Source organism: Argiope bruennichi, chromosome X2 (genome assembly GCF_947563725.1).
Source record: "Argiope bruennichi chromosome X2, qqArgBrue1.1, whole genome shotgun sequence".
NCBI lineage: Eukaryota > Metazoa > Arthropoda > Arachnida > Araneae > Araneidae > Argiope > Argiope bruennichi.
This window is the reverse complement of record NC_079163.1, coordinates 92806039-92825260: the sequence shown is the minus strand read 5'-3', so window position 1 is coordinate 92825260 and position 19222 is coordinate 92806039. Positions and strand designations below refer to the sequence as shown.

The 19222-nt window shown below is 27.6% G+C and overlaps 1 protein-coding gene across 6 annotated transcripts in view; it reads left to right on the top strand.

Annotated features, from left to right (window-relative positions):
* Positions 1–19222, top strand: part of LOC129960309 (NGFI-A-binding protein 1-like) — a 281783-nt gene that overhangs the window by 142983 nt on the left and 119578 nt on the right. For 2 of the 6 annotated variants that reach the window (XM_056073651.1, XM_056073648.1), the window contains exon 1: positions 782–1490. The exons of 2 other annotated variants lie outside the window; for them this stretch is intronic. In XM_056073651.1, the coding sequence (XP_055929626.1) occupies positions 1340–1490 (151 nt within the window). In that variant the 5' untranslated portion in view covers positions 782–1339. Of the gene's footprint in view, positions 1–780; positions 1491–19222 lie in introns of those variants that run through there. 2 more of the 6 variants (XM_056073647.1, XM_056073652.1) reach the window with 2 other exon arrangements.

The following is a 19222-nucleotide window of genomic DNA, read 5'->3' as shown; positions in this document are numbered from 1 at the left end:
TAAGAAATAGATACATATGAAGAAGAACGATACATTTCTTTAAATGAGATTTTGCCTACAGTTATATATTTTCTACTCATTCCTTAAATGTGAATAGTATATTTTTCACGCTGCGGAGAAAAACTTTGAACTTTTATTTTGTTGATTTAAATCTAGCAATAAAATAAATCTGTAGGGCAAAAATTTTCCTTTTAGCTGCAAATAAATAAAAAAATGAGTATCCATATTTATTATCAAAGTAAACACTTAAAAAATGGCAAGGACTTTTTATTTGAAATAAAAAGTTCTTTTTTCATTAATTCATTCTTTTCAACTTTATAAAAGATCTGCTAAATTAAATTTTATAACTGCTAGAACTAAAAAGAAAACAATGTAGCACATGTTAATTCCATAAACACACCCCCATCCTTGTGTTTTATGTATCGCTTGTCCCATTCAGAGGGGAAGCGCGATTCGATCCCAATCCAATTTTAAATGGTGTCATCGGAACACAGAAACATCTCTTGGAAAAGCATCAAAACAAAGCGACCGAAAAGGCAAGATCATCTCTCGTCGACTGTTGTCTTTCTGAATGAGGATTTACATCTTACCACCGCTCAGCACCGCCGCCACCCTCATTAACAAGAAGCCAAAGATTAATTTACGTGATTGGCTTAGGCGGCGTAAATTTTAATTTTCATCCTATTTGCAATGTTAAAAAGATGCAAATGAAAGCATCTCGTTAGCGAGGCTGCGACCGCAGCGCCCCCTATGCAACGAGGCTAGAGAGCAGAACGGGAACAAGCGCATCAGACGCACGAGGTTGCAGCTAGGAAGAACAGCTGGGATTGCGAAGCTCTTCGATCCGAGTATACAACCACCTCGGCTCCGTTCCCTCTCTGTGTGCACTCATCTGTCGGCGGCTCGTCTGCGATGCTGCCCCATCCTAGAACTGTCCGCTCGTCGTATGCTCTGGTTCAAATAACAAACTTTAATGACGTCTTGAAGATCGACCTAGAATCCGCTTCGTCACTCGTCAGCTGATTTCCACATAGTGTGCTATCCCCCTTTCTTCTACACAGATGTCAGACGGACAATGTGCTCGGCCGAGAGTTACGATGGATGGCTTGCGACTCCTTCGACACACATCTGTCAAATGAGTAGACGACAAAATGACGAGTACTGTGTCTCATTATACGAAGTAGGGTTAGTGGAAAAACTTCTGCCCGACGGTTAATCAACGCAAAACATTGGCTTGTGTTGATTGTGTATGTCGTCCGCTTTGTGAACACTTCATGGTGTGGATTTTTTTGTTTTGATGCCATCGGCATTATTTCGACTTTTTCTCGATGGTACTTAGATGGATCGGCCAGTGCGGGAGCTCCTAGATTCTTGCACAGCTTCCAATTCATCATCTGACGCTTTGTTGACAGTTACCAGTGGGGGACATTCCGGGTCAAACACTCCTCTGTCGACGGGACGGCTTCTATCGAGAAATGCGAATGGGACAAGTGAGTACCAACGCACAACTGCACACAAAATTCACACTTCATATAACATTTAATTTTATTAATATAATGTAAAAATTTTAAAGTATGAAATTCACTGCTACATTTTTATTTCAAAAACGATCCCTGAATAACAGAAACTAATCCCTTAATTTTTTATTTGTGTGATAATCTTGAAAATTTAGAAATTATTTCTTATGTTCTTCACTAGTATTCGTCACGTAATATAAAATATGCTTTAGTTTGTTTATGCTATAGATTCATGTTTTAGTTTAATGTTATACCAGTGTGTATGCTCATTTAACAGTTAGTTTCCATAGCATAGCATGTTTAGTAAATAAACTTTAGATATGTATAGTAATTGTAAATCCTTTGTTAGCACTTTATCTGTCCTTGCATTTAATTGGAATAAATAATAATAAAATTTCTGAATTTGGTGGTCATACTGCCCCTTATGCATGGCATGTTTACTAAAGTTATTTGTACCTATGTGTATTTTGAATTTTTATTAACATAATGAAAGTAGTTGCTAGTTAGAAGATGTTTCATTCATGAAGATATTTAGAAAATTAATTTTATATGGTAACTAATCTTGTAGATCAAAATATTATTCATATATGTGTTATGTTACCTCGATGTTCCACACATTAACTTTCCAAACTAAATTTTCTTTTAAGTATATTATCTAAAACATTATTTGCATGGATTTTATGGTAATTGATTCATTTACTTATCATCGCATAGTTGTACCTTAGCATGTTTTTCAACTTACCTCTGCATAGAATTTTGTTTGTTTGTTTGCAATTATATATCTTGGAAAATATCTTTGATTATATGCAAATTAATTCGTTTAAGTAAATTTGAATTGCTTTATGCTTTCGAAAATGAACGTTACCTTTCAAATCATGTATAAGGATTTTTATTTTTAAGGGAGATTTTTTTTTAAACAATTGAACTGTTTTGTAATACTTGTTTTGTAATATTTTGTTTACATTTCAAAATCTGTTTACAAAAATTCGATTTTCATCATGTACTTAACAAGATCTTTCTGTCTAAATGATGATATGCAGATACGTAATCTATTATTGCTTGAAGAATTTACATTTCTCTTGCTCGCTATTGTTTCTCTGATATATATGACACAATAATTTAAAAAATTTATTTAAGCTTTGGATTTTGTAGATATTGAATTTGTTTATTGGCTGCATATTTTTGATATTTACAGAATAGCTCTTTCTTTATTCTTGACACCTCTTTTGCTGTATTCATTCTCTAGAATTTTTGATACCATCAATTTACCGAAAGATTTCATTCATATTATTATTGAAGTATGCCTGTTGTCTGCAGCTTCATTTCATCTTCTACTAATTCATAAAATAAATTGGAGAGTCTGTGAATAATTCATGTTTTTAAAAGAAAGTCAGTTTTCTTTTTCCTCCATGAATTGGGAAGGAAATATTTTGCACATTTGATAAAATTATGCATTTTTGACATATTGTCAAAATGAAGGTTGGTTTCTAATTTATTATCAGATTATTCATTTTTAATAATATTCCGACACCTTTCCAACTCTGTTTAGGAACATATATTTTTATATTGAAATGCTTCTGCTTCGAAATGTCAAAATTTTACAGACATTTCCTTTATTTTACAAATCGATATGGTTTTATTATTTTTTTTATTCCCGTCTCTTATATATATTTAATATTCAGCAAAATTTTGTCAGAATCTTTTGTTTTTCCTTAATACAAGTCTAAGCTGTTCTCAATTTAAATAAACTAAGCATTTCTCCATCTACTCTTTTTGAAATTCATAAAAATTCCTCTAAAAATATGTTGAACAATGTAAAATTAAGAAATGTTATTCTAATCATTCTTATACACTGCATTCGATATATTAGTTTTTTCTTAGCTCAATTTATGAATATAAAAGTCGAATGTACAACCTTAAGTTTTTAGTTTATTGTTTTGGTTAGTAAAAAATATTTTGGATTTTTTTTTTAAATAAGTGTTCATATTAAAATTAATCATGTTGATTGTTTATCTTATTGTAAATACTGATATCTTAAATGTCAAAAATATTATATTTTTTGTATGAAATACTTACTATTTTTTATGCACTCATTGTTTGTTTTTCTTTCTTATGTAGTGCCTTTGCATGTTGGTGTTTGTGTTCCAAGTGCTTGATTCTTTTATGCTTTAATGTGGTGGGATATGCTTTGTTTGTGTTGTTTTGTTTGCATTGGTGCTTTTTGTTTATGCTTTGCATGTGTATTTGTAAAAATTGTAAATATTGATTGCACATAAAGAATTTTAAGATTAAAAGTGTTGTAATCATTGTATTATTTAAGTTAATGCTTTTAAACACATTATTTTCCTACACACATTATTTTCATTTTTAATCTGCAAGACCCTAACACCTGTTTATGATTGACCACTATGAACATGTCACTTTTAGCTTTTAAAAGGTCGGTTACAATAATAACACTTGATAATGTTAATGCACTTGTAAACATTTTATTGAAATGTGTTTTTAGAGATATTTCTCCCCCACTCCACGCTCATTAATAAGTTGTGACTAGTCTGATTTGCATATAATGAATTGAATTAAGATAATAAAAAAAATGAAGCTAGTTTTTAGCATCTTATAATTCAAATTATAAAATTTTACATTATATTCAAATATTATTTAGTTAAGTATTTAGTAGTATGTTTTATTGTATTATAGTGGTAAGGAACTATATATATTTTTGCTTTAAAATTGATTGCTAGAATTACATAAACAAAATATTTTATTTATATAGCAAAGTTCTTATAACAGTTAGTATTGTTAGACATTAAAATGGAATAAAATACTACAAATGAACAACATAGTTAGTTTATATTTTGCTTCCTTTTTCATTATCTTTCCTTACTCTTTTTGTTATAATTATAACCTCAATACTGGCTTATTATAAACAGTTTTTTACATTATTATTGTTAATGCTAAGTTATTAATTTTGAGCAGAATATTTAAAAAGAAAATCCCAACATATATTCTTGAAGAGAACTGTTACCTTGCACCATTTCATCAGTTGTGTTCTTCGTAGATAAATACAACTCACTACGTATAAATCAAAGTGCAACATACTAATTTTAAATATTAAATCTGATATGAATGCACTCGCTCAGAGAGGTATAAAACATCGTATAATTATCGAAAACCTTATTCATATCTTGGTTCGTGTCATGTTTTACTGAAATCCATCTTTACAGTGAATCAAACTGATTAGTTTACAATGTCTAAAATTTAATATTAAAGCCTCAGCTGATGCCATAAATCTTCTTCCTTTCTTTTATAAAACTACTTACATGTAATATAATAAATATACTCATTGCGTATATATAAATAGTAATATATGTTATAAAGATGCATTATATCTGGATTATTAACATTTGCTAATTTATCTTATTTGATCTTATTTGAAAAATTGAATTTTTTATACCAATTTTTGTAATTGGTTAGATGATCTTAAGCCTTGATCAGTCATTTAAATTTTTCTTCTATTTTTTCTGAAATATTAATTTGGCAATTTTTTTTTTCTTAGCCTTGTTAATAAAAATTTATAACGAGCAAGGATGAACATTTAAATTGTTTAGCTCCACATCTTATAATTTTTGTACATTATGTAATGCAAGTTAAGTGTTAAATTGCTTCTATCACCATAGAAATTATTTTGCAGAATGTTATGAAAAATAAACTTTTCATTATTGGAGAGATTATCTCCTGCTGTCCCCTTCCCCTGTCTTTTTTAGTATAAATGTTTTCTCCATACTAGATGGGGAAAATACTTTAGTTTAAAATTTTAACTGTGCTTTTTTTTATTTTAAGAAAATTGTTAATTATTGGTAGATTTTGTTTACATAGAAAGGATTCCAGGATGACTGAGACTTCTATAGTATTTATGATATTAAAATTTTTTTACAGCTTATAAATTGAAGTTTTTGATGCACATGCATCTGTAAGACCCTATGATTTTTTTCTTTGTTTGTGTATCTTTGCCTGCTAGATAAATTCCATGTTTAACTAAATAAAAAAAAATCCTAATAAAAATTTTTTAACACATGGTCTTTAATTGTCCTGTAATAATTCGAAATTAATCTAAAGTTATGGATAATATAATGCATAAGAACAATTATATAACAAGAAAAGTATTATCCTTTTTGATTAATTCTTAGTAAAATTAATTTTATGTTTTGTAATTTTTCAGGTTAAACAAAGTAATAGGCATAGTTTATGAACATAATGGGAAATAACTAATTTTTAAATTGTTAATTCCCCTCCCCATTACCCTAATTTAATTTTGTTAACTGTTGAAGATTACACTTTACTTAATTGTTAAATATAGTATACAGTTGAAGGTAGAACGTAAGAACATTTTTTATTACTGCTTTTTTATACAATTTAAAATTTATAACAATATTAGAAGATTCACTTTTTACTCTGTTTAATGTGCTTAAAATCTTTAGACATATCTGTGTTAAATTTTTTTTCCAACATTCTTGTGACTTTGCCAACTTCTTTCACTACAGCTCACTTCACTCACTTTTTTGCCAAGTTTTGTTTTGCTTAGTTAGTCTACAAATAGACAAGTTAAAAAATACTACAAAATTTAGGTTACTGATGAAATATTTTTAAACTAAGTAATTTTTAAACTCTTTGCTTGTGATATATTTTTTAAACAAAAATGAAAATTCAGTAATATACAATTTTTCCTATAGCTTATTTAATATTTATATAAATGTTCATGGAACTTATTATTTAAAATTTTTCAACAGTTTGATTGTTAGTCTGTAATTTAAATATGGTAAATAAACTTGTTATCATAAGTATTTACCAATAATATCCCCTTTCTCAACTGAATATTCTTAGTTAAGTAACTAAATGTAACCTAGAGAATCAAAAAGAATATTTAACTTCATTTTTCCGAAATACAAATTAAGCTTTTTTTTTTTTTTTTTTTTTTTTTTTTAAATTGATGATAAGCAAACTATCAATTCCGTGTTGAGTTACGCATATGTTTGTGCTTGCGAAAATAGCCTTGTTTTCGATTTCATAGAAACACTATCTCAAATGTTTGTCATTTGTTTAATAAACAAAGTTGTTTTCTAAATGTCTCGTCATGAAAACTTAAAAGGCCCTTCATAATATGAGATTATACTACTATAATTATACAAAAATGTATTTGATTAAGCAGATTGATTTAAGCGCCCCCATGCACACACATGACGTTTTATTTTATTCATATTTTACTGCAGTTCATTAGAAATTAGGTTGCATATTTTTACTTAAATTAATATGATTTTATATCAATTAGGCTAAAAAGTAAGGTTAATGAAAATCTGTAATAAATAACTTTTTCCAACCTCCTTTCGCTAGAGGATCAAAAATAGAATTAAATTTTATTTCCTTAAAAAGGATAACCGAGAAAATTTCATTACCGGAACATTTATGAATATACAATCGTAGATCATAAAAATTATATTAACTAACGTATTTACGTTAACACATGTAAATTTTTTTGGTATCTACGTCTTTTTCTAATTATTATATTAAAATAATGTGATGTGTAAATTGTAAATTTAAAATGGTACTTAGGCTTAAGTAACCTGTTTTCCTGTCGTTTATCGCACAGCAATAAGATTGGTATAACCAATCTTTGTGTATAATAATAGGATAGCAAAATTAAAATTTTCAGAACATCCTTGGAATTTAAAATGGTTTTTAAGTTGATTTTCACAAAGCACAATACACCTATCACTAAATAAAGTGCTTTTACGAAAATTGTGAACTTGTAATTTAATTTTTTTAAATTAAAATTTGATTAATAGAAAACAAGATATTATTCACATTGGTTAGAATAAGTTCACCTGAACTCAATAAAATATTGTTGTGAAAATAAAATGGCAGCTGATTTATCAGTACTGTTTATAGCAGTATGCATTTTTTTTAACCCACTAAATAATCATCACTACATTCTGAAACTGTTGATTAATTAGAAAACATCTGATAAAAATAAGATTTAAAATGCCATTTGTTTCCTGTATAAAATTTCTAATTAGTTTGATTTAAAAGTAAAACTGTTGAGTAAGGAAATAAAAAAATCTCGTAAATATTGCATTTATTCAACGGCATGATTTTTTTTCTGTTATTAAAACATTTTCATTATTTTTTCTCTGAAAAATTTACCCCTCTATATATCACTGATAAGAGAGTAAGTATTAAAAAAAAAAGAAGTTATATATCTGGTCTTTAATGAATGACTTTCCTTCTCATTTAAATTCGAATAATTAAGTAGTTTTAGTGAATAAAAATATCTAAGTTTACATCCCGTAAACTTAAGATATGAGGGCGAATATCATCAGCAAATAAGTGGGAAGGATGTTAATTTTTGGTACAGCGCGCCTTCAAGAGATTTGCTCGTAGGCTGAATTGTGGATACCATCTTTCCATATGGCAGTTAGATGGTACTCTGGGGGATCTCGACTCGTATTTGTCACCTCTAAACGATTTTCTGGGCTACAATAAAAGCCCTCCGAAAGCTGGTTCCATTTCACATCCGACTCGTCCTTAAGTCCTCCTTTTTTTATATATGCGTTACACCATTTAATGAAAATAAATTATTTTTTCTCACCTTTTCTAGAGTGGTGTGTCATAGTGTGAACACATTAATAAATTTTTATGCAGAAAGTACAGTCATTACAAGCGCTGTGTTTTTTTAATTGCGTTATTTGTACTAATTTATTTATTTCCTCTTTTTTTAAGATTAAAATTTCCAATATATTCAATGGGAGAGGGATTTTTATTATTGTGAAAAATTTAAGATTTTGGATTCGACGTTTTCTTTGACTTTTGATTCTGTTTTTACGCCCCCATCAATTTAATTACTCAACATCGATTTATTCAAATTAGACAATCCATCTTTTTTTTTTCGAGAATTTTTATTCAGATATAAAAGAGCATTGAAAAAAATTTATAAAATACTACTCTTTACACGTTTTATATAGATTAAATTCTTGTTTTATCAAATCTGAAAAAACAATTAAAAGCATTCAAACATATATATTTCCCCTTGCAGCTTATATTGTTGTCTTTATCATTTTTTAAAAATTTTATTTAATTTCAATATGTAAAAAAAACAATAGTAATTAAAGTAATTTTCACATAAAATGTAATTTTGCAAAAAAATATTATTTTCCGAATTTAAACTCTAAAAATTATCAATGATATATTTTGCTCAAAAATTTTTTTAAAAATTCACTTTCGAATCTTCGAGATATTTCGCTTGAAAAGTAAAAGTGAGGAAAAACGCTCTGTCGAAGAACTCTGATGTCGGAGGTCGTTCACTTTTTTGAAAAAGTTCACCCCTTTTTTCTCCATCCCAATCCTTTCACACCGGGGAGAGCAGTACCCTCTCTTTCCATAGGCATGTACAGGGATGTATCCCCCTTCAAAATCTTTCAACCCTCTGTAGGAAACTGTCTATAGTTCACGTACTACGATAAGGCTTCTTCATCCCCCCCACTTTCAAAAATCTTCATGTATCGGAGCGCAGGTCTCGCAACCAAAAACCCCCTTCAGGGGTCAGAGCCCCAGCAAAGCCAGGTAGCAAACACAGAGGTTCGTTTACCCCTTACACTTTCACCCCTTGAATCCCTGTGCATTTCCTCCCGCTTTCACTTCCTTTCTTGATTTGAGAGTTCATTCACCATTTATAGTGTAAATTGCTTCATCTTTTATAATTAAATTTGTAAGAAAATATAAAATAATTTTGTAGTAAATAAGAAAATATTGCTTTTTTCGTGATAATAGGTAGTTATCTCTTTGTTCCTCCATATAAAATCAAGAATGGGGTACATACATAAAAAGCAGTACCATCTCGGTTCTCTAACCCCTCTGGCATTTCCTCTCTAGAGTTCATTCCCCACTCTTGTGAGGTTGATATCTTTAAAAATCGGTTTCTTCTCTTTCTTAGGTAGATATTTCCATTGAGTTTCTGTGGTAGCGTATAGTAATTTTAAGTATTTTACATTTTTATATTAAATAAATTATTTATTCATTTTGTGACTGACAAAAATTTTGTTTTTCTTGCACTTTGAGTTATTTTACCACTATTTATTTTAATTTATCGTTTATTTTAATATGTCTTTTGGCAATGCTTTTATTAGTCTTAATGCTATGATTTAACCATATTTAAAACTAAGCTTAAGTCTATCGCTCAAATGAAGGCAGTTTTTCTTGTACTGTAGCGTTTGTAAACAAAATTTGCAACATAACAAATAAAAATAACTTATTGAAATATTAACTATAAGTAGTTTTTAACAATCATTTGTTTCAGTTGATACTCTAATTGTAATAAAAAGCAGATGATAAAAGGATTTTATTTATTATAATATTTTATACAAAAGTAATTTTTATTTTAAAAATATTATCATGAAAGACTTTAATCTTGAGTAATTTTAATCTTAAGAATCAGACCCCCTCCCCTTTTTTTTTTTATTTACTGTTATTCAGGAAAACATATTTGAAAACTCACGAAATTGTTTTTAAAATGATTTATATTTATTTTTTAACGTTTGGTTTCATTAATTTACATCTAATAAATCCCGAATTTAAAATGCATAAATTCATGAGATAATACTATTAGTAGCTCTGTCATAAATCCTTTAATGAGTTCTTTGTCTCAAACTTTACAACTAAGGACCATCTATGAATAATCCTTATGTCATAAAAAGTTTTACTTTTTTTCTTTGTGTGCATCTGGAATCCATGCGAATCTTTCTAATGTACCTACTTCATTTTCTATACTGACTTTCACACTAAATACACACTCTTTCCTAAAAGGGTTAATATTTAAAAGATCGAAGTCTAGAACAACTTAGTCAATCTATCTTAGTCTTGATTTCCTTTTGGCTGACTCCCAGTTGGCTTGACAAGAAAACATTCTTTAGCGCTTCTCAGTCAAATGAAGAATATGGCCAGCCTACGTTATAAAATCCGTTGTACGTGATGAAATATAAGGTGGTGCCCCAGAGGTCATTTCTGATCATTTTTCCATCTGTCATTTCCTTTCCAAAACTCACTTCACATGCGGGCTTCACTTACTGCCGATTGTTATTATTTAGTTTTTAACAAAACACATTTTAAGCAGATGGACAGATTTGTACAGTAATTTGATGTAAGTAATTGTCGTTTAATAAATATTAAATACATTGGCGTTTCTTTTATCACACTCTTTTTACACGCTTCGAATTACGGCATTGTCAAATTTAACAGAGAAAGAATAAAGTAGATAGGAACTAGTAATTAAAATACTTCTTTTTGTATATTTTTAGAAGCATTAGAAACTGCGTATACTCTCAGTTTATAGCGAATTGATGTTATTTGAAATGAGAATAGCCCATTCCTTGCAAAAGGGAATAAGTAAAGTTCTGCAGATTTACCTTAATATTTTTAAAGTCAAAAATCTGTAAAAAAATTTTAATATTATAGTATCTTTTAAATGATATCTTTTGTTCTTCCCCCGCCATATTATATATATACGAAAAGCTCTCCTCCAACTAGACCACTGAAAACGATATTTATATAGAGGAAGAATTTGCTTCTATTGTAAAATCTCTGATAAGATGTTGAAAATAGTTCTGGTTTTTAGAATTATCAGGCGATCAGTCTGAAACAATCATTTTAAATTTTGATGACGTCTGACTTTTTTTAATACAAATAATGTGATGGGTAGATTTTTCTAAAAATAAATTGATATACATTTGCTGACATTTATAATTTAGATATAATGCATAAAAAACATAAAGTAAGCCATAAATGTTTTTTATATGTGTATATTATTATTGCTTTTTATTGTATTTAATCTTAGTTACCAAATGTTGAGCATCGGATCTTTCTTAATTTTCAACGTATTGTAAAGAATTTAAATGGTAATTTATTTGAAATGATTTTCTAAAGACAGAACTGTAAATTAATATTTCAAATTCAGAATATCAAGTAAAATGTGTGATGCTTCCATCCAATATTAAGTGTCCATTGTAAATATTCATATCAACATATGAGACTACATACATTAAGAATTCAAATTTTGAACATTTAATAGAATATCTTCTATTCTGTTGATCTTGGTTTACCCAAAGATGGGGTCAAAATAAAATTCATATTTATCCGAAAATTTGTATAAATACTGGGTTAAAAATGAGCACCGCAAGAAAAACTGTAATTTGTAATTTAAAATTGTCTATAATGATTCAGTAACAATTTTAACGGTTTGAATAAATAATACATAATTAATAAAAAATCAATAAGTAATTTTAATAATAAAAACAGTTGTAATTAAGAATTGTAATGATTTTAAAAGTAGTAATTTCAATAACAGTTACTTTAATTTATTATTATTTGTACCTTAACAGAACTTAAATATTAAAATAAATATAGCAAAATTCTTAAAAATTACATGGTTGATTTTAATTTTTTTTAAACTGAAATATTAAGTTAAAAATATAATGAAAAAAAAAACAACTGGTGCATTGTGTAAGACTTTAAATATTGTACGAAAAATCTTGGATATTTCTTTCACATTTTTTTTCTTTAATTTTTTTAGATATTTTCTATTTTAGATATTCTGCTTCATCTAATGCTTTTTCATGAGAGTAATTCATGTAGCAGTAAAATGCGGAACTTCTCTTTAGTTTCGAGCCCAAAGTTTTTAGCATAATAAAAATACACAAGTATTTTTTAAAATAATTGTTTAAGTTGTTATCATTCGTTTAATAAAAAGCAACACTTCTTAGAAAGTAACATATGTTCATATGATTCATTTATTTATAGATATTACAGTTATCATTTAGTTTACTTAGTAAAATATATACATATTTATAGGTTCTTTTAGTTAATAAATTTGTCTGTTAAATTTATGTATTTTTTTTCCTTTGTAGCATCTTATAGTAAAAAGTCTAAAAAGTGGTAAGTCAATATGGAAAGGAAAACATATCAGTAAATAAAATCAGTAAAATCATTGAGCCTGATGCCAATATTTATTAATTCACAATGATAAAGTATTATTATTTTATTAGATATATAATTTTCCGATTTTTTTTATTTTTTTTATTGATGGCTGTTTTAAATTCCTGTTGAACTGTTTCAAAGATTGCAATCAATATTCCATGATCAGAAATTTTGCTGCTTTTTTGAATGCTGAATTTTTTTATCAATTTCCAATCACTCTTAATTTCACATTTTCCCATGATTTGCGTTTTATAATTAATTAGTGCTTTTTTTCGAAGATTATTCTTGCTATTCAAACAATGATACTGAATCATTCAAAGCAGCTATATAACAGAATGTCATAAAAACAATTAAAATTACTGCACTAAAGAGTAATTAAAATGAATTCTATGAGACATTTTCAAATTACCTCGAATATATTTTCTGTTTAATTTCTAATAATTATTTTATCTGAAACAACCAAGTGCTATATTTCAAATAAATAAGACTACTTCTTTAGAAACAAATGTAAATTTAAGTCAGGAGCAATTACTTTATTTTTATTAATATTTTGTTCATCCTGAGTGCATCTACTCGAAAAACAAAGTAAGGAGTCTGTAGAATTTATAACCTTTAACTATAGCGGTCAACTTTTCTTTATCTGGAAGATCCGATCTTTATCCGATGTTTACCGTATATCTTTCATTAAGTATGATTGTTTATCAACATATTTTTTTCTTAGTTTCTACCTTATTTTTTCTGGTCTCCTACTTTGCTTCTAAATTTTCTGGAAAAAATATTATAAAATGTTTATTAATAATAAACCTTACAAAAAATATGTACTCGGTATGAAAAATATTAATTTTTAAGTCAAATTAAAATACTAGGAAAGTCTTTAAAATTGTTAAATTCTGCCAAAAAAAAAATTATTTATTACGGTTGTAACAGTATAATTTCAAAAATTATTGCATATTTTTTAAGAATAGAATATAAATGCAAACCTATTTAGGAATAGGTTTTTAAAAATTTTCCAGTTGTGAGTTCAATTAAATCACGTTATTTATTGTTAAAGAAAATTTTCTATCAGCATTCGGCTAAAGATAGAATTTTTAAGTAAGATACAATTCAACTGTATTGACTAAATATCTTATGATGGTGATAGAAGAAAAACTTGTCTAAATTAATGTAATTCTTTGATTTTTTTTTTTTTTTTGAAAGAGGTAAATTGACATGTTAAGAGTTTGATTTTTTTAAATGTGTTCATGAGTGATGATGAGTGTTTTACACCTTCTTTTAAGGTGCTAAAACTGCCAAAGAAAAAAAAATATCTTATTAAAATTATGCTTATTTTCTCTTTAAAAAAATATAGTATTTATGAGGACAAATATCTCATATATTAAGCTGAAACCTTTTTCTGAAATAGAGAATTGTAGTTATCCTATGATGTAATATAGGAAAAATTTTAAATTTCAAAATTCTAGGAGAGAGATTTATTTTTAAGTCTCAGAATACTTGATTTGAAATTGCTAGAATTTTGAAATTGCAAGAATTTGAATTGAAAAAAAATTTGAAATTTTGAAAAAAAAAAATTTTTAATTGCAAGAATAAAACTCCTCCTTATTTAAGTAAAATAATATTAATATGCGAAACAGGTATATAATAACTTATTAATATCATTTTTGTGTGAAATTTGTGCTATTTTTAAAACAACAATTTTAATTTATATTGCTTTAAAATTGTTTTAATTGGCCTGACATAATTTATGAATAAATCATTATCCTTTTGCTCTAATAAATATAAATATTTTCGTGGTGTGGCATAAATAGAGTGAACGAAAATAGATTAAAATATTTATATATGTGCATTGCGTACGCCTTTTTTTTAATACTATATCATATCTTATTGAGTTGATGCATATATATTAGGCTTAAAATTCAAATAATTCCACTGTTGAAAAATATTTTGTCGATAATTACATACAGACAGCAGATAACTACAATAAAAATATTACTGGCTTTGAAAGTATGATTTTATGAATATCAATGTAAGAATGAGTATAAAATTCCTAGAAATGTGCAGTAGAATAGAAGTAATTTTACTATTTCATGTCACGACTTATTATTTCGTTTTCATACCGGAGACTACCGGCTGCGGATTTCTGTCTAGGCAGCTGACTAGGGCCGCTGACTGAAAGAGGATCGCAGACAGATTAATTAAAAAATGTGTTTAGTCTAATTATCCCATAAATAAATTTGCAAAAGATATAAACTTTGTGAATTATAAAACACAGAGTGTTTATAAGTGAATACCCTACTTGGCAGAGCTATTAAAAGAAAACGATACATAGCACAATTTGTTTACTCTTTGGAAATTACAAATAACAGTTGGAAATTTAAATTCGTTGCAGTTATAAGTGTTCATTGTTGGCCCGTCCAAAAGTGCAAACGATGTCAAGGCGATACGATAGCTCATCCCATACTTTTTCAGCATCTCTGCTGTAATGCTTTGAAAACCTCCAGATATGCATGTCTTAAGTTCGTCAACGTCAATTGGTAGTGGTGAAACAAACACCTGCTGTTTGATGTAGCCCCAGAAAAAAAAATCAAATATTGTCATACACGCATATCTGCATCTTTTCAAAGCTTCACACCAAGCACGCAGAAAAAATTGTGAGAGAGAATTATCATGTCACTTCGTATCCTTCACATTTCTGGAGAGGCTCACATTGAATACTTATAAATGTGCTGAATTTTAACTTTTAACGGTTATTTTTTTTATTTCCGATGAAAAATTAAGTTATATTTTATTTTGTTTTCTTTAACTTGCAAAGTTAGGGGTATCTATTTATAAATACCCTGAATTAGGGCTACAATGTACGTTTACATTGATTTATTTAAATCATTATTAAATAAATCAGAGAATAAGTAATCAGTTTTAAAAAATATTTTGAAATAATAATTACTCATTAATTAGTTATTTTATTTTTCACGTGACAGGTCTTGTAATATTATTACTAAATTTACTTTGTTACTAAATTTGTTTGAAATGTATTATTTGGTTATAATTTTTCATAAAAATTAAATGTATAGATTTGGTTAAAACGAAACCATTAATTAATAATTATGGTTGATTTTTCAAGAATTCCATTGCTTTGTTTATAGTTAAATAATTTAAAAATAAATTATCATGGACATGTATGTTTTCACAAAGATGCTAAAATAAAAACAATTAACTGAAATAAATCATTAACATGCTGATTCATTTAAAAATGGGAAACTAAACTAACCATTTATTAAAAGAGGCTTCATGATGTGCATTGAGTTGGGCTACAAAATCCCCAAATCTACCATTGAAGTTTACAGTAAAATTCTGTGGTAAATCTTAAAAATTCGTGATGGCTAATTTTATTTTTTAGATGTAAGAAATGACTCATGAAATATATTTTTCTTTATTTTATAATTATTTGCTAATTTTCTGTGGGTATTTGATACTTTTATAAGGGCACTCAAATGATAATGGAACTGAAGAAATGTTCTTATTTTGCTTCTTTTCTTTCCCTAATAATTTTAACAAAAAATGTTATATATTTTCAGTTCATTTTAAGTAGCGTATGAAATCGTTAAATACCAGTAGGCTTTAATTTGTTTCTTATTTCAATGATTTGATCAAAATATTTAAAATGTCGAAACTAAGCCTCTTATCATGATTACCGATTTTCTGTCATTCTCTTCATAAATAGACGATAGAAAAAAGATGACATATCAGTAAGTAACGCTACTTGCATTTAGTACTGTGTTAGCAGCTTAAAAGTAGCACACATTTCAAGTGTCACATTTCACTCAAGTAAATTAAGCTTATCAAAAGTTTTGTAAAAGTTGCTAATTAGAAGATTTTTTTTTTATTATTATTTATCTGTAAACTGAAACTTAAAAGCCGATACAAGTCGCGAAGCTTGATTTACACCATTTTAATTCTGATTTCCCCCTCCAGATATTTCATAGTGTTCTGAATTGAAATCTGTTATTGCAGACAGATGTCTGCGAGACACTCTAAGATTAATAGGCCTTCAATTTCTTCTTATGGCGCTGGTTTGACCAAAATATTTGAAGTAGTTAAGATTACACCTCTTGTTTTGCTCCATTTCTTTCTCTGGCTTTTTTATATTTATATATATAGAAAAGTCATCATTTAGTAATCAATCAAAAGGGCATAATCCGAGCCATTTTTATGTCAGTATTATGTGAGTAACTTTAAAAGTTTCACATATTTCATGCAAAAGAATGCTCATAATTAAATGATTCACTGTTTTTTTTTTTAACTTTATGTTTCAACAGAGATTTAATGTGCTTTTACTCTTTATCGTTAAAGAGTTTATCGAGGATATTAAATCCTTTTTAAAGTTAAATATCTAATATGCATGTAAAAAAGGCGCTCTAATAAATTTTTCAATATTTTAATATAGCAAATGATTTGAACCCATTTTTTTAAAAATTTAGTCATTTGTTCTTTATGAATCCAAAAATATTTAAACTTAGAACAAAAACAGTTGAAATAAATTATCTCTTTCAATTACTGTCCATCTGCAATTTATCAATAATCGACTTCATATATGCCTAACCAAAACAGGGGGGGGGGAGACAACATTTTCTCTATTTAACAATTCTTTACCCATATTAAGATCAACCTCTCATTTACGATATATATAATATGTTAATATTTTCTTTCCTGCATAAAATCGAATACTAAAATATTTTATTTAGCATTCAATCTTTTCAAATGTTACTGTTTTTCTGTTTTTATTTCAAAGTGTTTTAATGAGCCTTCATTTGTTTGCAAATGAAAATTTGAAGCTAAGAGGCCATTATCAAATTAGAAATATATCACTTTGTCTATAGTCTGAGTATTGTTATTTTTTTATTTTTTATTCATCTACTCTTTGAGTCTACAAAAGGCTTGCATCTTTGTTTACCTTAACAAAAATCGCTGGTAGTAGATTACTTAGAGAAGAGCGAGTTTAAAGTATCAGAAATTGTTTTATATATCGCTTTAAAGCTGGTTTACACAAGACTTTTTGAAAATAAACGCGCTCTAAGAAATGAAGGGGGGAAAGACAACATTGAAAATTTTACCTCTTAATCCCCCTTTACATTATTTTTCCTCTTTTATTTTCTTTGTTGCTCATACAAGCCTCTTCCCAGTGTTAATATAGACGCATTTTAAGGTGTGGGAAGAATTTTTCAAAAGAATCTTTGCTCTTCTCTTTATTCGTAATAGAATACCTTCTGTAAAAATTTACACGTTTTACTTTTTTTTTTTTTTGAGGAAGGGGAGGGTGCTGGTTGTGTATTTAGTATTTTTGGACTCATGCGATAGGGTATTCCTACCTTGTCTCCTAGAATGATATCTGATGATGTTATTTGGGTACAGCTATTAACCCTTTCCCTCGACCAATTTATTACAAATAAAGATAAGCTTTTCTTAATCTTACTATCAGATATTCCATTTAATTTTTTAATCTTGGTATCGGAATAAATTATGTAAGTAAGATGTTAGGAGGGAGTTTAGTAAAGAAATGGCGTTTTAGGAACATTCATTTCTTCAAAATCCAGTCGAGAAAAAAATCGGTCAGAAATTTTAATTGGATGTCCTTTCCAATGGGAAAAAAAATTATACACGCTCTATGGAAATAAATATTCCTCTCTTGTCATTTTCTGATTGTACTATTCAAATATAGTACATACTCTTAACATATTTTGGACATTTCGTAAATGTTTGGAGAATAAGTTTTCTTTAGTTAAGTATAAATGAAGCCATGAGCAGCCCATGAATAGAATCTTTTATCTAATTGTTCACTTCGTATAATTCGAAACCATTTTTTTATTTTTTTTCTTCTTGCTTTTATTAAGGAGAAAAAAAAATTTTAAAAGCAAATTTTATTCAGGATTTACTTGGAATATATCGAACGAAGTTCTTGTCTAATGTACTATTGAATTAAGTTTATGAACAATCTTAATATAAATAAAAGTCATTGTGACTATGCATGATGTATGCATCATATCTCCTCCTAAACGACTGGGCCGATTTCAATCAGATTTTACACATTTATTCTTTAGGATGAGAGAAAGAATATTCACAACTTTTCAAAATGCAGATATTAATTATATATTTAATTAATTAGAAATTAACTAAAACTTTACCGTTTTCTGCAATAAATTCGGAGCAAATTATTTTAATAAAAATATTTTAATACCATCTTAAAATTCAAAATGCTACTTTTCTGTGATACCAAATTCCTTTCTGTGCAATTTTTTTCAACTTTTATTCATTCTTTTTAAATTTAAGATTGATGATTTTGAAATTCAGTAACAGTGAGACTCTGATCTAATCTATTACAATTTTCACTTCATATCTTTTGGAATTTTTTTTATTGGTTTAAAGTAGTTATATAACGGTGCCTAAAATAAATGATGTCTTCTTTATTTTCAAGCAATTACATGTGACCGAGGCCTAAGGACAAATAATAAAATGTTGTTGTGTAAAAAAATAATTATATGTATTATATTAATTTATATAAAACAAAATTTTACATTCAAAATATTATAAATGAAAATATATAAATTTTGAGCCGCCGGGTATATCGACTGGTATCGTTTTAAGAATGTATCATTAGTATTTTTATTCTCTGCATTCATTTATATTTTAAATAT